This window comes from Microcaecilia unicolor, chromosome 10, assembly GCF_901765095.1.
Source record: "Microcaecilia unicolor chromosome 10, aMicUni1.1, whole genome shotgun sequence".
In the NCBI taxonomy this organism is placed as follows: Eukaryota; Metazoa; Chordata; class Amphibia; order Gymnophiona; family Siphonopidae; genus Microcaecilia; species Microcaecilia unicolor.
Window position 1 is genome coordinate 79,867,174 of NC_044040.1, and position 17,061 is coordinate 79,884,234.

Consider the following 17,061-nt stretch of genomic DNA (forward strand, 5'->3'; position numbering starts at 1 on the left):
ATGGACAATTCTGTCAATGGAGGAGGGTGAACAAGAGAGTGCAACAGAGTTCTATAATGGGACTGATGCTTTTCAACATATTTATAAATGATCTGGAAATGGGAACAATGAAAGGTGATCACATTTGCAGACAATACAAATTTATTCAAAGCTGTTAAACTGCATGCAGACTGTAAATTGCAGGAGGATCTTGCAAGACTGAACTTCCAAATGACAGATGAAATTTAAAGCAGGGAAGTGAAAAGCTATGCACATTGGGAAGAATTATATTATAGCTTTATGCTGCTAGGTTCCACATTAGGAATTCATCACCCAAGAAAAAGATCTAGGTGTAATTGTGTACAATAACTGAAATCTTCTGCTTGATGTGAGGTGGCGGCCAAAAAAGCAACCAGAATGTTAAGGATTATTAGGAATGAAAAAGAATAAAACCAAGAATAATGCCTCTGTAGTGCTCCATAATGCAGCCACACTTAAAGTTCTGTGTGCAGTTCTGATCATCCCATCTCAAAACAGGTACAGCAGAATTAAAAAAAAGTACAAAGATGGACAACCAAAATGATCAATGGAATGGAATATCTCATATGAAGAAAGGCTAAGGAAGTTAAGGCTCCTCATCTCAGAGAAACACAGCTTGGGGGGTATATGATAGAGATCTATAAAATCCTGCGTGGAGAGGAATGGGTAAATGCAGATCGTTTGTTTACTCTTTCAAAAAGTACAACAAATTCCTGGAAGTAAATCCATAAAGTCCACTACCCTAGGGGTAAGTAACATAGAATCTTGCTACTTTTTGGGATCCTGCCAGGCACTTGTAACTTGGATTTGCCACTGTTGGAAGCAGGATACCGGGCTAGATGGACCCACTATGGCAATTCTTATGTTTTGTGTCTATGGTTCAATTTCTGACAAAGAACTGTCAAGAATAAATATAGTATTTGAAAAAACTTTATATTTCCTCTGGTATACAATGATTTTCCCATGAACTCTATCAGGAGGTTTACTTTCTTGACTTTCATACAATCACTGAGGACAAATATGATTTCACACTACTAAAATTGTGCAAAGTTGACATAAAGCAATATAAAATATTTTGGAATGCTAATAAATAAACCAAAGAATTCCAGTTTTAAATACAAATAGCTTCCAATACTAAACTAAGATTGCTTTCATTTTAACTCACATTTTCATCATGTTCCAAGATAAATAAATTAGTATATTTTTGGAAGATGGGCCCTAAAGGGATATTAATCAATATCACCTTACTGCGGACCAGGTGGTCAATTTTAAAGACAGGTATCCTACTCTCCTTGAGCAGCACAAACAGCTCTCCTTTCAGGATATCCTCAATAAATATTATTCAGATATCTTGCCCAGGAATCCAGTTAATTGACATATTTTAGCTAACCCGAAAGCCAATACTTGTGTAGCTCTTGAGGACAGGATTGGCCAACCCATGGTCTAAGCTTTTGAACTTCCACCTAGAGCATTCTGGGATTTTTGGTTTTAATAGGAAAAAAAAAATGATTGCCTCAAAAGCTTTTGGAAGGGACTTAAAACACAGAGATGAATCTTCATGTGACTCCATAAATGTATATGCTAATTTAAAGAACCATTCTTAAATGATTGTTCCTGTTCTGTACCTTGGTTACAAAAGAAAAAAAACGGGTTCTTCAATGCTTTTTTCTCCCCCTGTGCTATATTGGAAACCAAAGTATATTCTCACCAGTAGGAGGTCACAGAGGAATACAACATAGAGAACCTCAACTGATAAATCAAATAAGATATTCCTGCCATATAACGAAAACATTGAGACAGGGAAGCTGGAACTTTAAACATGCCTTTCAAAGACATTTGTGCAACGTTCTTTCTTTCTGGTCATAAAATCTCCAATTAGCATAGTTTTACAACACTTAGAGTTACCCTCATTGAATATGGGTATGAGCGTTACCTTAAGAGACCTCTTTCCTGACCATGGCTGCTGAATTTACTACAGTTTGTTGCCATAAATTAAAGGAATAACATAGACAGAAATATCATCTCCAGAGCCTAATCTGTCGTTGGATATTCTCCAGCCTCGGTCTTTCAGCACTCCTCTAGCCCGCATCACCAGATCCTGAGCTGCTAATGTGTACCTGTGGGAAAAGAAGAATTCAATTTGAACACCCTTTTGAAAAGTAAAGCTGTATATGTTACTTTCAGACATTTCACAATGCTAGTACTTTATAGTTTACCATGAAAATTCACTTATTAAGGACATGAGGATCTGTAGAGGTTTGTGTCTATCAGCTCACTAAGGGTTCCTTTTACAAAGGCGTGCTAGCTGTTTTAGTGTGCACTAATCATTAGCCTGTGATAAATGCTAGAGAAGCCCACAGAAATATATGGGTGTCTTTAATGTTTAGCACACACTAATTTTTAGCGTGTGCTAAAAATGCTAGTGCGCCTTTTAAAAGACCCTCTTATTTCTTTCATATTGTATATTATTCTTATGTGTGAATATTTCTATCATCTTCATGAGATTGAGGTAAAAAGGCTAATTACCCCCAGGTTAGCGCCACACTATAAAAATGTTTTTTTTCCAGTGCATTGGAAATGGCAAACACTCAAGGCAGAACTAGTGCCGAAAGCCGCTATGGGCCAGCAGTAGTTCTGAGTTAACATGTGGTAAGTCCACATTGGGCTTACCGACGCTTTGTAAAAGGGCCCCGTGGAGGGGCATAATCAAAAGGGATGCCCAAGTTTTGTTGAGGACGTCCTCGCAAGACGTCCCGATGGAGGGGCAGGGAAACCCGTATTATCGAAACAAGATGGACGTCCATCTTTCGTTTCGATAATACGGTCAGGGATGCCCAAATCTTGAAATTTAGGTCATCCTTAGAGATGGTAGTTTCTGATTTTCAGCAATAATGGAAACCAAGGACGACCACCTCAGAAACAACCAAATGTAAGCCCTTTGGTCGCGGGAGGAGCCAGCATTTGTAGTGCACTGGTCCCCCTGACATGCCAGGCCACCAACCGGGCACCCTAAGGGGCACTGCAGTGGACTTCATAAATTGTTCCCAGGTACATAGCTCCCTTACATTGTGTGCTGAGCCTCTCAAAACCCACTACCCACAACTGTACAACACTACCATAGCCCTTACGGGTGAAGGGAGGGCACCTAGATGTGGGTTTGTGGTGGGTTTTGGAGGGCTCGCTGTTTCCTCCACAAACGTAACAGGTAGGGGGTGGGGTGGGCCTGGGTCCGCATGCCTGAAGTGCACTGCGCCACTAATAAACCTGCTCCAAGTACCTGCATACTGCTGTCATGGACCTGAGTATGACATCTGAGGCTGGTATAGAGGCTGGGAAAAATATTTTTAAAGATGTTTTTTTGAGGGTGGGAGGGGATTAGTGACCACTGGGGGAGTAAGGGGACATCATCCCCGATTCTCTCCGGTGGTCAACTGGTCACTTCGGCCACCTTTTTGTGGTTTGGTCGCAAGAAAAACAGGACCAAGTAAAGTCGTCAAAGAGCTCGTCAGGGATGCCCTTTCCATTAAGGGTCGAGGACAGCCATGTGTTAGTCACGCCCAAGTTCCGCCTTCGCTATGCCTCCGATACGCCGCCTTGAACTTTGGCCCTCCCTGCGATGGAAAGCAGTTGGGGATGTCCAAAATCGGCTTTCGATTATACCAATTTGGACGACCATGGGAGAAGGACGCCCATCTTCCGATTTGTGTCGAAAGATGGGCGTCTTTCTCTTTCGAAAATGAGCCTGATAGTGTCCAGTGTTAAAAGTACAGATAAAAAATCTAAAACCTATAAGATGAAAAAATGGTCAACTTTGATCCTTTAAAACAAAACTGTAGTGAACATAAAAGATGCATCTCAGTAAAATATGTATTGTATTTGCCTCCATAGACAGTATAGCATTAAATTAACACATGGGCAAACATAAAAACATTCGATTGATGTGTGGATAGTGATGACAGCAAAACATGAATAAAATTATTCTAAAATATGAGGGCAAGGTTATGGATAGTGGCAAAAATGTGTACATGAATACTAATAGACATTACAAAAAAACTGTCATCATGTTCATTGTTTAAGCTTGCTGGAGCTACAGTATCAGATTCAAAGATAAGGCACTGTTCTTGTAGCAACAAACATTCAGTGTTACCGCCACGCCATGTCCTCTCAAAATGTCTGAAAACATATATTAAGGTGTGCCTATAAGTGGCCTGAGCTGGTGTAGGCGCATGTTTGAAAGCGCTGGTCCATTTCCTCCACGCGCCTGGAAAAAAGCATTTTTTATGTGCTGGAAAATGGACATGTGGCAAAATTAAAACCAGCGCGTGTCCATTTTCATCCTGAGACCTTACCATCACCCACTGACTTAGAGGTAAGGTCTCACGCACTAACCGGGCGGTAAGGTTTCAATGCGCGTAAACTGCCGATTACTGCTGGGTAATCGCAATGTGGTAGAAAATAGAAAATATTTTCTACTGTGTGTTTTGGGCGCATGCCAAAAATGGAATTACCGTCCGGGGCACACGGTAGCTGGGCAGTAGTGCCAATTTGACACGTGTAGATGCACGTAGGCGCCTATGCGTCTTAGTAAAAGGGTCCCTTAATTTCATTAAGGTTGTGCCCTAGAGTGTTCCAGTGTTGCAGTTACGGAGCTTCCTGCTTGCATCTCCTAATGTTACTCTTATGTTCTGTAATTCTGTTTTTAACCTTCCTGATAGCTTTTCCTACATACATCAAAGAGCAGGGGAATGTGATAATGTATATTACATTCTGTGTATTACAGTCTGTTGTATGTTTCATCTGGTAAATTCCGCCAGTGCGAGAATGTGTGAATTCTGTCAAAGATAAGGATGATGAGCATACTGAGCAATTTCTACACGGTGCGTGCCCTCTGTTAAATGTTGTCTTGTGCTTTGTCCTCAGGAACAGCAGATGGCTCTGTTAGTTCTTTTATGTTTCTACTTCTAGAGTGTGCAATAATTAAGGTATTTGGGGGTGGGGGGGGTAATTTCGTTACATAAAGATAGTATCTAGATATATCTATAGCTATACATGTATATCTATCAATCTAAATATAGATTACCAAATTGTAATTACTTTGTATTTATCTGCATATGAAAGCCAAATTTCAATTTATCCACGGTTTTAATTTATTCAACAGTAACATTAAAATCACAGACCTGTTGGGGTCATCGGGATCACAATTAGCTAGAAATTAGTAACAGCCTCTGCCACTTCTTCGTTTGATAAAACATCCCAGAGTCCATCAGTGGCTAAAATCAGCACATCATCTGCTCCATGCTCATACTGCAAGAGATTGTAGACTTTCACCTGAAACAGCAATAAAATATTGAACTGCATAAGGAACCTGTTGTATGGTAAGTTTTGATCTGCATTCTCATATGTAGCTTCCACATAAGATCTTATTTGGCAAGAATGGATAGAATTGTGCTGTGATTCATTGCAGGATTATAATTTGCTTTTGGTTTCAAAAGCTAACTAGTACATAGGCTGGTGGTGGTCTGCCTTTTTTTTTCTTTAAAGTGCTGATTGCTGCTGGCTAAATTAGACTCATATATTCAACAAAGAGCCAAGTCAGGGCACCGGCATTGCATGTCCAGGCATGACCGTTTATCTGCTGGCTGCCAGTACTTATGCAGGTACCAGCTAATATTCAGACTGGAAATGGATAAGGCTGTCAGTTGCTCCTCCCCTATTGAATTTAGCTGATCTCTCCAATTCTGCCTCTCTTTCCAGTTGCCTCACTCTGTTCTCTATTCCCCCCAGTTCCAATCCTCTCTGGCTCCCCAATCTGAATCTCCTTTCTGATTCTCCCACTCTGTACCCTAAAACTCTCCTTGGTCCCAATCCCCTTCCGCTCCCCAATCCATCCTCCCCCCTTTTTAATCTCCTCTGATTTCAATTCTCTGTTCCACAACCCCCCTCCCCCACTGGGACCCTTGGCCATCCTCTGGACTTTTCTGGAAGTAATCCCTGGTGTCTAGTGGGACAGGGTTGGCAATCATCTCCTTTCCATTCCTGTCCTGTCGGTTTTGGCTTTCAGAATGGCGGTGCTGACCCTAGCTGTAGTCTCAGTACTACCACTAGAGATGGAAGGCTGACCCCTAGTGGTAGTTCTGTGAGACTACTCTTAGGAGTCTGTGCCGCTCTTTTGAAATCCAGAGCCAATGGGGCAGAAGTGGAAAGGGAACTGCTGTAGCTCTGTTCCACTAGTCAATAGAGATCATCTCTTTGGGGGGGGGGGGGGGGGGGAGGGAAGTTTCATAAAAGGAATTGAGAGGGATGGGTGGCCCAAAATGGCTGCGACGGAACCGAAAGGAAACTTATTAAGGGCCAAAACTAAGGAAAAAAGAGGGATTTTGGTTTGGTTTTTTTTTACTAGAAAAGAAAAAACAAGAAAAGGCGACGGGAAACAAGAAAAAAGTGGCGAACAGCATGCGAAAAGGCGCCTAAGTTTTTCCTGGGACCTAAGGTAGAGAGACCGAGAAGCAGACACTCTCCACCGTGGAAAAGAAAAAACTGAGGCGGGAACGTACGCGCGCGGGTGGGAAGATGGCCGCGTGTGCGCAGTGAGTCCGTCGCAAAGCTCTTCAGATTTTACTAGAAAAAATGTCCGTTCCTGGGGCTGCCGTGGACGCCGACCCAAATGTGAGAACAAGCAGCCTGGTTGTCCTCGGAGAATGTATTGTTAGCTCAATAAAAAGGTATCTTTTACTTTCCATCTTTTGTTTTTTTATTCATTAATCTTTAGAACAGATTGACTGTTTAGAAACATAGAAACATGACGGCAGATAAGACCATATGACCCATCTAGTCTGCCCATCCTCTGTAACCCCTAATTCTTCCTGTTCCTAAGCGATCCCACATGCTTATCCCATGCCTTTTTAAATTCTGGAGCAGTGTTCAACTCCACAACCTCCACCGGGAGGCCATTCCACGCCTCCACCACCCTTTCTGTGAAATAGTACTTCCTTAGATTACTCCTAAGCCTATTCCCTCTTAACTTCGTCATATGCCCCCTCATTCCAGAGCACTCCTTCATTTGAAAAAGGCTCTCTTCCTTTACATAAACACCCTTGAGATATTTAAACGTCTCTATCATGTCTCCTCTCTCCCAGCTTATACATGTTGAGGTTCATAAGCCTGTCCCTATAATTTTGTAGCCGCCCTCTGGACCAATTCCATCCTGTTTATATCTTTCCATAGGTGTGGTCTCCAGAACTGCATGCAGTACTCCAAATGAGGCCTCACTAGAGGCACTATCACCTCCTTTTTCCTGCTGGTCATGCCTCTCTTTATGCACCCAAGCATCCTTCTGGCTTTGACCGTCGCTTTTTCTACCTGTTTGGAAGCTTTAAGGTAATCAGACACAATCACCCCCAAGTCCCGCTCTTCCTTCGCACACTGAAGCACATCACCCCCTATACTGTACCGTTCCCTCGGATTCTTGCGACCCACGTGCCAAATATCGGTCCATTCCTGCAGTTTCGCTAGGTCCTTCCTCATGTCATTCACACCCTCCAGGGTGTCCACACTGTTGCAGAGTTTAGTATCATCCGCAAAGAGACAAACCTTACCAGACAGCCCTTCCGCAATATCGCTCACAAAGATGTTAAAAAGAGCCAGCCCTAGGACCGATTGCTGCGGTACTCCACTGATGACATCCTTTCCTTCAGAGCAAGCTCCATTTACCACTACCCTCTGTCTCCTACCATTCAACCAATTTTTAACCCCATCAGTTACTCTAGGTCCCATACCGAGGGCACTTAATTTATTTATCAGTCGCCTGTGTGGAACCGTGTCAAAGGCTTTGCTGAAATCCAAGTATACCATATCAAGCGCCCCTCCCACATCCAACTGTTTGGTCACCCAGTCGAAGAAGACAGTCAGATTCGTCTGACACGACCTGCCACTAGTGAAGCCATGCTGCCTCAGGTCCCGCATTCCATTTAGTTCAGGAAATCTCATAATCCTCCTCTTTAGAAGCGTTTCCATTAGCTTACTCACCACCGGGGTCAGACTGACAGGTCTGTAATTCCCAACCTCCCCCTTACTTCCACTCTTGTGCAAAAGAACCACATCCGCCCTTCTCCAGTCCACCGGGACCACTCCAGTTTCTAAGGAAGCATTGAAGAGGTCAGTCAGCTGAGCCGACAGAACTTCGAGTTCCTTAAGCACCCTCACTTGCAGGAAGTTCTGGGTTACTGCCCCTGGGAGCTTGTAAAAACCGCCAATGCGCCATTTTTGAATTAGCAGAATAGAAAGATGCTTATATCTCTCCATGGGAATTGTTTTTTCTCCTCTCTCAACCTGAGAGGCAAGTCCTTTGAGTGAGGGCAGCATTAGGGAGAGTTCAGACTATGCTACATTACTTTGTCCTTTCCCCAAGCTCCTGAAGGTACAATGCTCAGGAAACCTGTTTTCCCTCTTAAATGACAGGGAACTTTATTTTTTGTTGGGGTACTAGGAGTTGCTTTACCATGTCCTCCTCTATATTTCCCTTCACTACCCTGTACAGTGCATCCCTTTTTATTATAAAGTAAAGAGGGGCTTTCCCTGCTGTGCCTTGGTTGGGTACGGGATTCCTATCTATAGCTCTACTGCCTAGAGTTGAGCCTTTGGAAATCTAAAGGACTCATCCACCCTCTGGGCTCTTATAGTTCCTGAGGATTTTTGGCAACTTGTGTTAATAGCTGTGTTTTGAGAGGTGTGTACTCTAAATCACAGGGTTTTTGAGCTTCTAGTTTGATTTTCTTGGTGGTTTCTGCTCATTATCTATTTAGTTTTTGTCAAGTGAGTTTATTCCCCCTCCCCACATTCAGGTATACTCACTAATTTCCCTGGCAAATTTTGAGTTTCCTCAACCACTTCAAAGTTCCTATCTACTGCAGCCTCCAGATTCTGAGTGTAATGAGACTTCTCAAGCTGGTGTTGCCACTGGGGTTTAGATACTTCAGGGTCCTTAACATATAAGTCCAGGCCTTCTAGAGGGAGATCTCTAGGAACAACTCCTTTTCTGAGCTCGACGGCCAAGGGTTAGTGGGGTCTACACAGTTCCATCCCAAGATGACCAAATGGAGAAGCCAAGACAAGACTCTTATCTCCAGCTCAGCATACCGCGCCAACAAGTTGTTGGGTATTGTCTGTGGTCTATATAAATGAAGGCTAAGGTTACTGCTTATTCATAATTGATTTGAAGTCTCTTGATTAACTCTCTCTGGATAGGGTCTTTACAATTTCAGAGTCCGAGATTGAGTGGGTGCCCTATCCAAATCATCTTGGACTACAAAAGTCCATATCTCAGTAAGTGAAGCATTCATGAAGTTACAGGTATGGAGTGCTGTCAGGTTAACATCCATAGCCTCATCTTTTGACCACAGGGCAGTCTCAAGCAAAATATTCTCTCGCTCCACAGCTGAAGCAGGCTCATGTACTTGGAATGCAGCTAAGTGCTGGTTCCTCAGTGGTGGCAATGGCAGCCATTCACTTTTCCACCTATGATACCTTGGGTCCTGGAGCAACTTCTTTTATTTCAATCTGGAGCTATTAAAATGGATTGAGCCTGATGAAAAACTCCCAGTACACATTCTACTGTCAGCTTGGGATGTTGATGTATCCACCGACTTATGTGAATACTCAAACTGCCTTAAACCTGTTCTAAGAAAATAAACTTGGCTATTTCACCTCCAGACTTCTCTTCTGGTTGTAGTCACTTTCAAGTGACATCCTTAGTCTGTAAAAGAATGCTTGGAGATTCTCTTCTGGGTAGAGGTCCCTTCTGAAACTGTTGTAGATAAGACTCTGGGATGCACCTGGCCCATTCCAGGATGATGGCCTTAACCTCATCATAGGTGGGTCTCCTGTCTAGGTTAGCATCCTTGGAAAGTTTGGCAATTGCTGATTAACAGATTGCCTAGGTAAGCAGTCCAGGTTATCTCTGGCCACCTGGCCAAGAGGGCAATCATTTCAAAATTTCTCCCAAAATAACCTGGCTCATTTTCTAGGATAGTCTTACTCATAACTGAGACTAGTGTTTGCCCCTGCATTGCTTGGGACACCTGAGGTTCAACAGGAGCTCTGTTGAAGTGTTAACGCTTTTGAAAGGCTTGCTATTTTTCAACTTGGATCTGCATAAGTTCTGCAGCTGCTGGTGCCCCTCCACTAGGGTCTGTATTAACCTCAACATCCTGGCCTACGCCATCCCAGTACCTGTAGAGCCATGGCATTTGTCAAGAACAATCACCACAAACACAAAACAATTGCACCTTTCCAGCTCTAATTTTACTTTTTCTGGTTCCTCTCTAGGGCAGGGCTATTCTCTTTAGTCCAACTGTATGTTATGTTATTAGTTATGCTATCAGGGATTTATCTCTTGCCAACTCTCTTATTTTAGATTCAAGGCGAGTTACAAACAGTAAAGAAACTGACAACAAAACATCAGGAAGTCCAAATAACCCAAAAGAAAAAAACATATTAAAATTTAAATTAAGACCCACCCAGTCTAGTAAACAAATAAGTTTTCACGGCTTTACGAAATTAAAAAATAATTTTTCATCAGGTGTAATTCAAGTGGAAGATCATTCCAAAAATGAACGCCAAGAAGAAAAATGATTAAGAGAGAACGGCCTTAAAACATATATTTTTAACTGAAGGAAAAGCTAGTAATAGATAATTAAACCTCCTAGAAGTTATCTTAGGTCTTACCACAGTCACCAACTGAGGACCACCTTCAGGGCACATACCTTTCAAAAACTTAAATACTGTAAACTGTAGTGAGGCTCATAGCCATTGCCCACGCTTGCCTCAAAATGTAATAAGAAAGGTAAGTGTTCAAGCTTTAAAAACAAACAAATGCACCCTTTATTCAGGATGCAACACAGAATTAAAACAGAGAGTCTGTTCTACCTTGCAGCAACATCAAAGCTGAGCAACAAAATGGCCCTTGCACATAGGTAGTGGAAGTGTAGTCTGGAGGGCTGCTTCTTCCTTCTGTTCTGAGCCTCCCTGACTTACTCCAAATGTAGATTTTTATCTTCCCTAGCTAGGCAATGCACTCTTGGCTAAATTCTCCAGCCCTAGCTCTGTTAAGGTGGATCAGAGGATGAATGTGTTTAAGGAGGTCTGGCACTCTCTTATACACTTCCTCATAGACCTATTTACTAATAATGAGGGCAATTTTATAATAGGCAACCTAAGTTGAAAGGGCAAGTAGCCTATTTTATAAAGATACAAACACCAAAAGGCTGCTCCTTCATTAAAGTGTTTGGGACTACTAAAACCATAGGGATAGATATTCATCCAGTGGTGGTGAGTGTTTTTTTAGCCTCCACTGGCATTATTCCCAGAGATTCAATGTGAGGCCATGTCCAGGCACTGGCAGTGAATATCCAGGTTTATGCAGCCAGCTATTTCTTAAGAGGTTAAGTGCGATATTTAGCACATAAACTCCTAAGCAACACAACATAAAGATAGGACTGAGTTTCATGTGGTCTGATATGGCTGCTTAACTTAACTGCATAAATACTGACTCTGCCCCTGGACCACCCACAAAATAGCTGGCTTTTACTTTAGTGGTCTGTGATGATATTCAGCAGCACTAACTAGTTGAGTGCTATTGAATATCAGTGGATAACCCAGGACAAGCAATTTTACCTGCCAGGAGCTGTTTCTTGCCAGTTAAATCACTTTCTAGTACTACCCCATAAGAACTACAATACTAAATCAGATAAATGATGAAATATCCACTATTCTGTTCCCAAAAGTGGACAATCCAGGTCACAAGTACCTGGCAGGTTCCCCAAAACAGCTTGACTCCATGCTACTTACCCTCAGGGACATGCAGTGGATTTCCCCTAAGTCTACCTTAATAACAATTCATGGACTTTTCCTCCAGGATCTTTTCCAAACCTTTCTTAGATCCAGCTATGCTAACTCTAACTAATGAATTCTCTAGTCATGAACAGTGCTCAATTATGTATTGAGTGAAAACAATATTTTCTCCAATTTGTTTTAAATGTACTACTAATAGGGCAATTCTATGAACTGGTGCCTAGAGGTTCGCACAACTATGTGCACCAAAGACATCATTAATTGACAGAGGTCTATGTGCATTAAGCGCTATTCTATAAGGTAGCACCTAAGTGCCATAGCGCCTATCTGCAAGAGGGGGCATACACATGGGTAAAGCATAGGTGGGTCACGGACATGTCTCTCAGTTACATAAGTAGTTTATTGAATACTTAAAATTATGTGCATAACGTGGTGCCCTTTGTTGAATAAAAGCATAAAAAATAGAAGTGGAAAGCTTCAAAGAACATGCAGAGCAAGCTGTGTCAACATTAAGACCTCCTGAGGCATGAGAAAAGATTGACGGACATTAAACATCGGCCAAAGGCACGGCTCCAGAAAGTCTGGCAAGAAGGGGGAGCAATAAGGGAAAACAGATGTAGCATGTTCTGCACATGATTAACAGCGTTGTGGTATTCAGAGACTTGCACAGGAATGTTGTGTGAGAATTAGTCAGATGCCAAAGAAGAACGGTATAAAAACAGTGTGGAACAAAGAGGTAGTAAGCATTTTTTTGCCTTAAGCATTCTGATTTCTCTCTCTGTATATAGCATTCTGATTTATTTTGCTGTATATTGCTTGTTTGTGTAGATATGCTTTCAGTGCAGAAATGCTTCCTGAATACCCAATTGATGGTATTCAGTTTGTAAACTAAAAAAAGTGAATAAACTTTTTATATTAAATAGGAAATTCGTCTGGCCTTTTCTACAAAAGTGGCGACCGCGGCAGGACTGAAGATTTATGCCGCACACGGAAAAGAGAAGGCGAGACGAATGACAAATTAAGTGTTTGTTGTTAATGAAAGTTTTTTACAGGATTTTGAGAGCAAGCGTTGTTTAAGCCTGATTTCTGTGTACCACTAATTTGGGAGTGATCAACCTACTGACGTGGACATACGGGTGACGACTCCTGGGCTTGCTAAAAAGAGAATAAGAAGACGCGTGAGTAAGCTTACATTGTGGACTTATTAGTGGTATATTGTTTAGCTTTGTAGTTTTCTTTTTGTATATTTCTTGTTTAGGTGCATTAGTATATTTTTGTAGGTTGTGGCTCTATAGGAGAAATTGTAATAGTCAGAATAGAATGAAAGGGGCAGATAAGAAAGAAAAGCCTCCTGTATATGCTTTGTATTTAGATTTAGATAGTTCAAAAAAATGCACCCCTTTGCAGCATGTCATAGAATTATTCCCGTTAGAAAAAAAACAGATTGAAAAATACATTGAGAAATGGGTCAAATATGATGCAAACTGGTCTCAGTATGGATCGTTTGAAAAAATACAGCAAGAACAGGAAAAGCAGCCTTTGGTTCAGCCTGAAGGTTGAGGAATGTCATCTGGTTTGATTTCTTGGTGTACAGGTTAGAAAGGTCAGGAAGAACTGAAATTTGTTTTGTTCCTTTTAAAAGATTGTTTTAGATTAGATTTAAATAAGTTTGATTTGTCTTATAAGGTGATCTCTGTTTATTTTACAATATGTGTTATTCTGTTAATTAATAGTTCTATTTCTCTATGTGGAAACTTTGTCTGACCCTTATTAAGTGAGATTTCTGCAGTTTTAAGAGATCATCTGGTTTGAATTAGGCACAGTCCTAGCTAGTTTTGTGTGTAGGGCTAATAGGTGAAAGAGGTGATTAAAATCTCTAATAACCTCTGAACAATATGATTTGTCAACATAATTTGAGGCTGAGGGACGGCTACGGGTTAGTCCCGAGACCTCAACAAAAACCAAAGGTAATCCTGTTCAAATTGACACCCAGACCGTCAAAGGCAATTTTTAGGGAAACCCATGTAGCTGCAGAGCTTGTGAGAATGGATAAAATCAAATGTGGGGAGTTACTAAAAACCTGTTGGAAGTTAAACATCTCCCCTTCCCCCGTGACAAGGGAGGACCTACATCACTTGAGGATGTACAGAATTTGACAAAAGCAGGAACTCAATTGACTATTGGGGATTTTAAAGCTTTATGTGCAGCATCAGGTATCAGTATTTCTCAAAGTTGGGCAGCTATGATTATCAAATAATGAAGTAAATACACCAGTAGCTTTTTTATCAGGCTCTTTTAATCATGTGGAAAAGGGAATGAAAGAAATACCAAAGTTATTGACAGCTATTGTGGCAGCAGTAGGCAAATGGAGAGCACAAATGCCTTTTGTTTCCTATTGTAATACATACCAACCACACGATTAAAACGCTGTTGAGCCCTAGCCAGACGGCATTGACAGCCACTAGAGTTGGAAAATATCAAGCAGTACTTTTAGGACAAGATATAAGAATAATACCATTAACTAAAGAACAGAGAAATAAGATAGATCTGCTTTTTTCCTGTCGATCAAGAGGGTGAGATCGATACTATAGAAATCCCTACATTTCACTGTCTTACTTTGAACCCTTATCTGATGGGTTGATATGGTTTACAGATGGAGCTTGTGAAAGGACTGTTGCAGGCTTTGCCTGCATGCAAGTGGATGAGAATCTAAGAAAGATAATGCAAGTACAATATAAAACCCCTCCTGACCATACTGCACAGCATGCTGAACTTTTGGCCGTTATTACGGCCTTACAACACACTGATATGACTCAAATGTCACTATATATACTGATAGTGGTTACGTTGCAAGTTCACTACAGTATCATATATAAAATGGCAGCGTAGGGGATGATAACCAGTGCAGGTAAAAATTTACAAACATACACATATTGGAAATTGCTGTTTGAAATTTTGGCAAGAGGGAACGTGAAGGTAGAAAACTGCAGTTGTGTGGACCCCGGCCCACACTGAAAGGCCAACCTTTGAGGCACTAGGTAATGCAATGGCTGATGCAGCAGCAACGGAGGTGGTTAAGCAAAGTGAAAGATTTTGTATAATACTAGACAGACACAGGAAGGGCCACTTACGAATGTAGATAAGATTGAAATGTGGCAGCCAGAGGGACAGGAAAGTGAAAAATTGGTTGAAGAGAGGATGTATGAAATTGGGAAGTGAATGGTTTAATGCAGAAGAAGGATTACCTTGTATGCCAATGAGTCAGGTGATTAAGGTATTAACTGAGTGGCATGCAACCATGCATTGGAATAAGGAAACAATGAAACAACAATTTGAGCAAAGATTTTGGACTTTAAAAATTGATAACCTGATTCAACAGGTTGTGCAGAATTGCATGGTATGTAATATTAACATACCTAAAAGAGGTCCTAAAATATCGCCTGGGACACTTCCAATACCAGAAGGCCCAGCAAAAGAATGGTATATTGATTTCACTGATATGATTGTTCCAGTGCAGGGAAAAAGATATTTGTTAGTTTGGGTGGATGCTTTTTCAAGGTGGATAGAAACATTTCCATGTAAAAGGGAGACAGCACATGAGGTGGTACAATGCCTGGTAACTCACATTATGCCAAGACATGGGTGTCTGTCTAGAATAATTTCTGATACGGGACACATTCAATACAGTGTTTTGAAAGAAATGGAAACGATTATGGGTTTAACACACAGGAAAGTATCAGTGTATCGCCCCACCTCCAATGGTTTGGTGGAGCGCTACAATGGCATTTTAAAAACAAAATTGAGAGTCTTACTAAAATCTCTCAATAAAGAAATGGTGGGAAAATTATATACATGGCTTGATGTATTGCCATTAGCATTAATGACAATAAGGGCCCAACCTAATGGGCGTACTAAATTGTCCCCATTCCAAATTCAGACAGGACGTCATTTCTTCCCGATGCAGACAGCAAGTACTGATAGCACAGCTCAGTACTGGCAAAAGCTACAACCGATGTTGAACCTGACAAGTGATATGATCCGAACAAATGTAGCATCACAGGCAGGGACTACTACTGATGTTTGTGCTTTTAAAGTAGGTGATCTAGTACTATGAAAGAACTTTACACATAAAACATGGAAGGATCCTGTGTATGTAGGGCCTTTTGCTATCACGGCCCTTACTCAGACCGCTGCCCGTCTGGAAGGTCATACTTCTTTGGTACATTTATCAGATATTCGACGAATCAATAATACTGAAGTGGACAAGGAATAGACAAAACAACATGTCCATGTCCCTGAACATATTGATATTGCGTTGTTGTTGCTGTTAGTTTTCCAATAGGATGGACAATGAATACGTATGAGAACAGGCTTGTAACGGCAGCAAAAATGTTGAATTTAATTGACTGTATTATATGCGCACACAGACTGACATCATCCTTGTCCTTGCCAGCTATGATGTTTGGGACTACAATGATAAACCTCAACATCATGTCTGTTATCCCAATAATACCTGTGTAAGAGATGATGGAAACTTCATTGGACAAATGAGACTATTTATAAGCAAGCCTTGCTTATGGACAAGTACCCACAGACATCATTTTGGTGTCTGATTAATAGTATGACAACTGGAAACATTCCCCTGATAAAGTGCAATTACACGCACAATGTTGTAACAGGTAATTGGTCTATAGGAGGAAATACAGTGATTGTAAATGTCACAGCCACCAAAGAAAAGTGTGGCAATAAAACAAGCTGCAATAAGACTTTAACTCAATGGTATGTAACAACTGATTCAATGAATGTTAACACCTTGGAATATGCTTTTAATTTGTGTAATTTTTAATGCCACATCAGCTAATGAAAAGTAAGAATGAATGACAGTGTATTCCCCTTTGATGAAGCTCACTGTCCTATAAATTATATACCTCAAGAGATATGAATTTTGTACCCTAGTACAATTGAATCTGTTTAATGCTGTGTAACATGTGTATTAGCATGTTTGCAAAGATGTGCCAGGATGCTTTTAAAATGACAATGGTAACTGAAATCAAGAATGAATAGAACTTTAATATGTCAGCCAAAAATATTGAAAAAGCGTGCAGAAACTGAATGCCACAACATGGGAGAGGAGATTTAGAAGGGAGGTAAGGAAACAGACTGGAGCTGAAACAGATGTTTGAGTCCTGGAATACC

General features: G+C 41.2%; 1 protein-coding gene across 1 annotated transcript in view; it reads right to left on the reverse strand.

The window, feature by feature from the left end:
* Positions 1 to 354: 354 nt before the first annotated feature.
* Positions 355 to 17,061, reverse strand: part of PPM1H (protein phosphatase, Mg2+/Mn2+ dependent 1H) — a 407,312-nt gene continuing 390,605 nt past the window's right edge. Inside the window, 3 exon segments of the mRNA XM_030216868.1 lie at positions 355 to 2,135; positions 5,196 to 5,232; positions 5,235 to 5,346. Coding sequence (XP_030072728.1) covers positions 1,991 to 2,135; positions 5,196 to 5,232; positions 5,235 to 5,346 — 294 coding nt within the window. The 3' untranslated portion in view covers positions 355 to 1,990.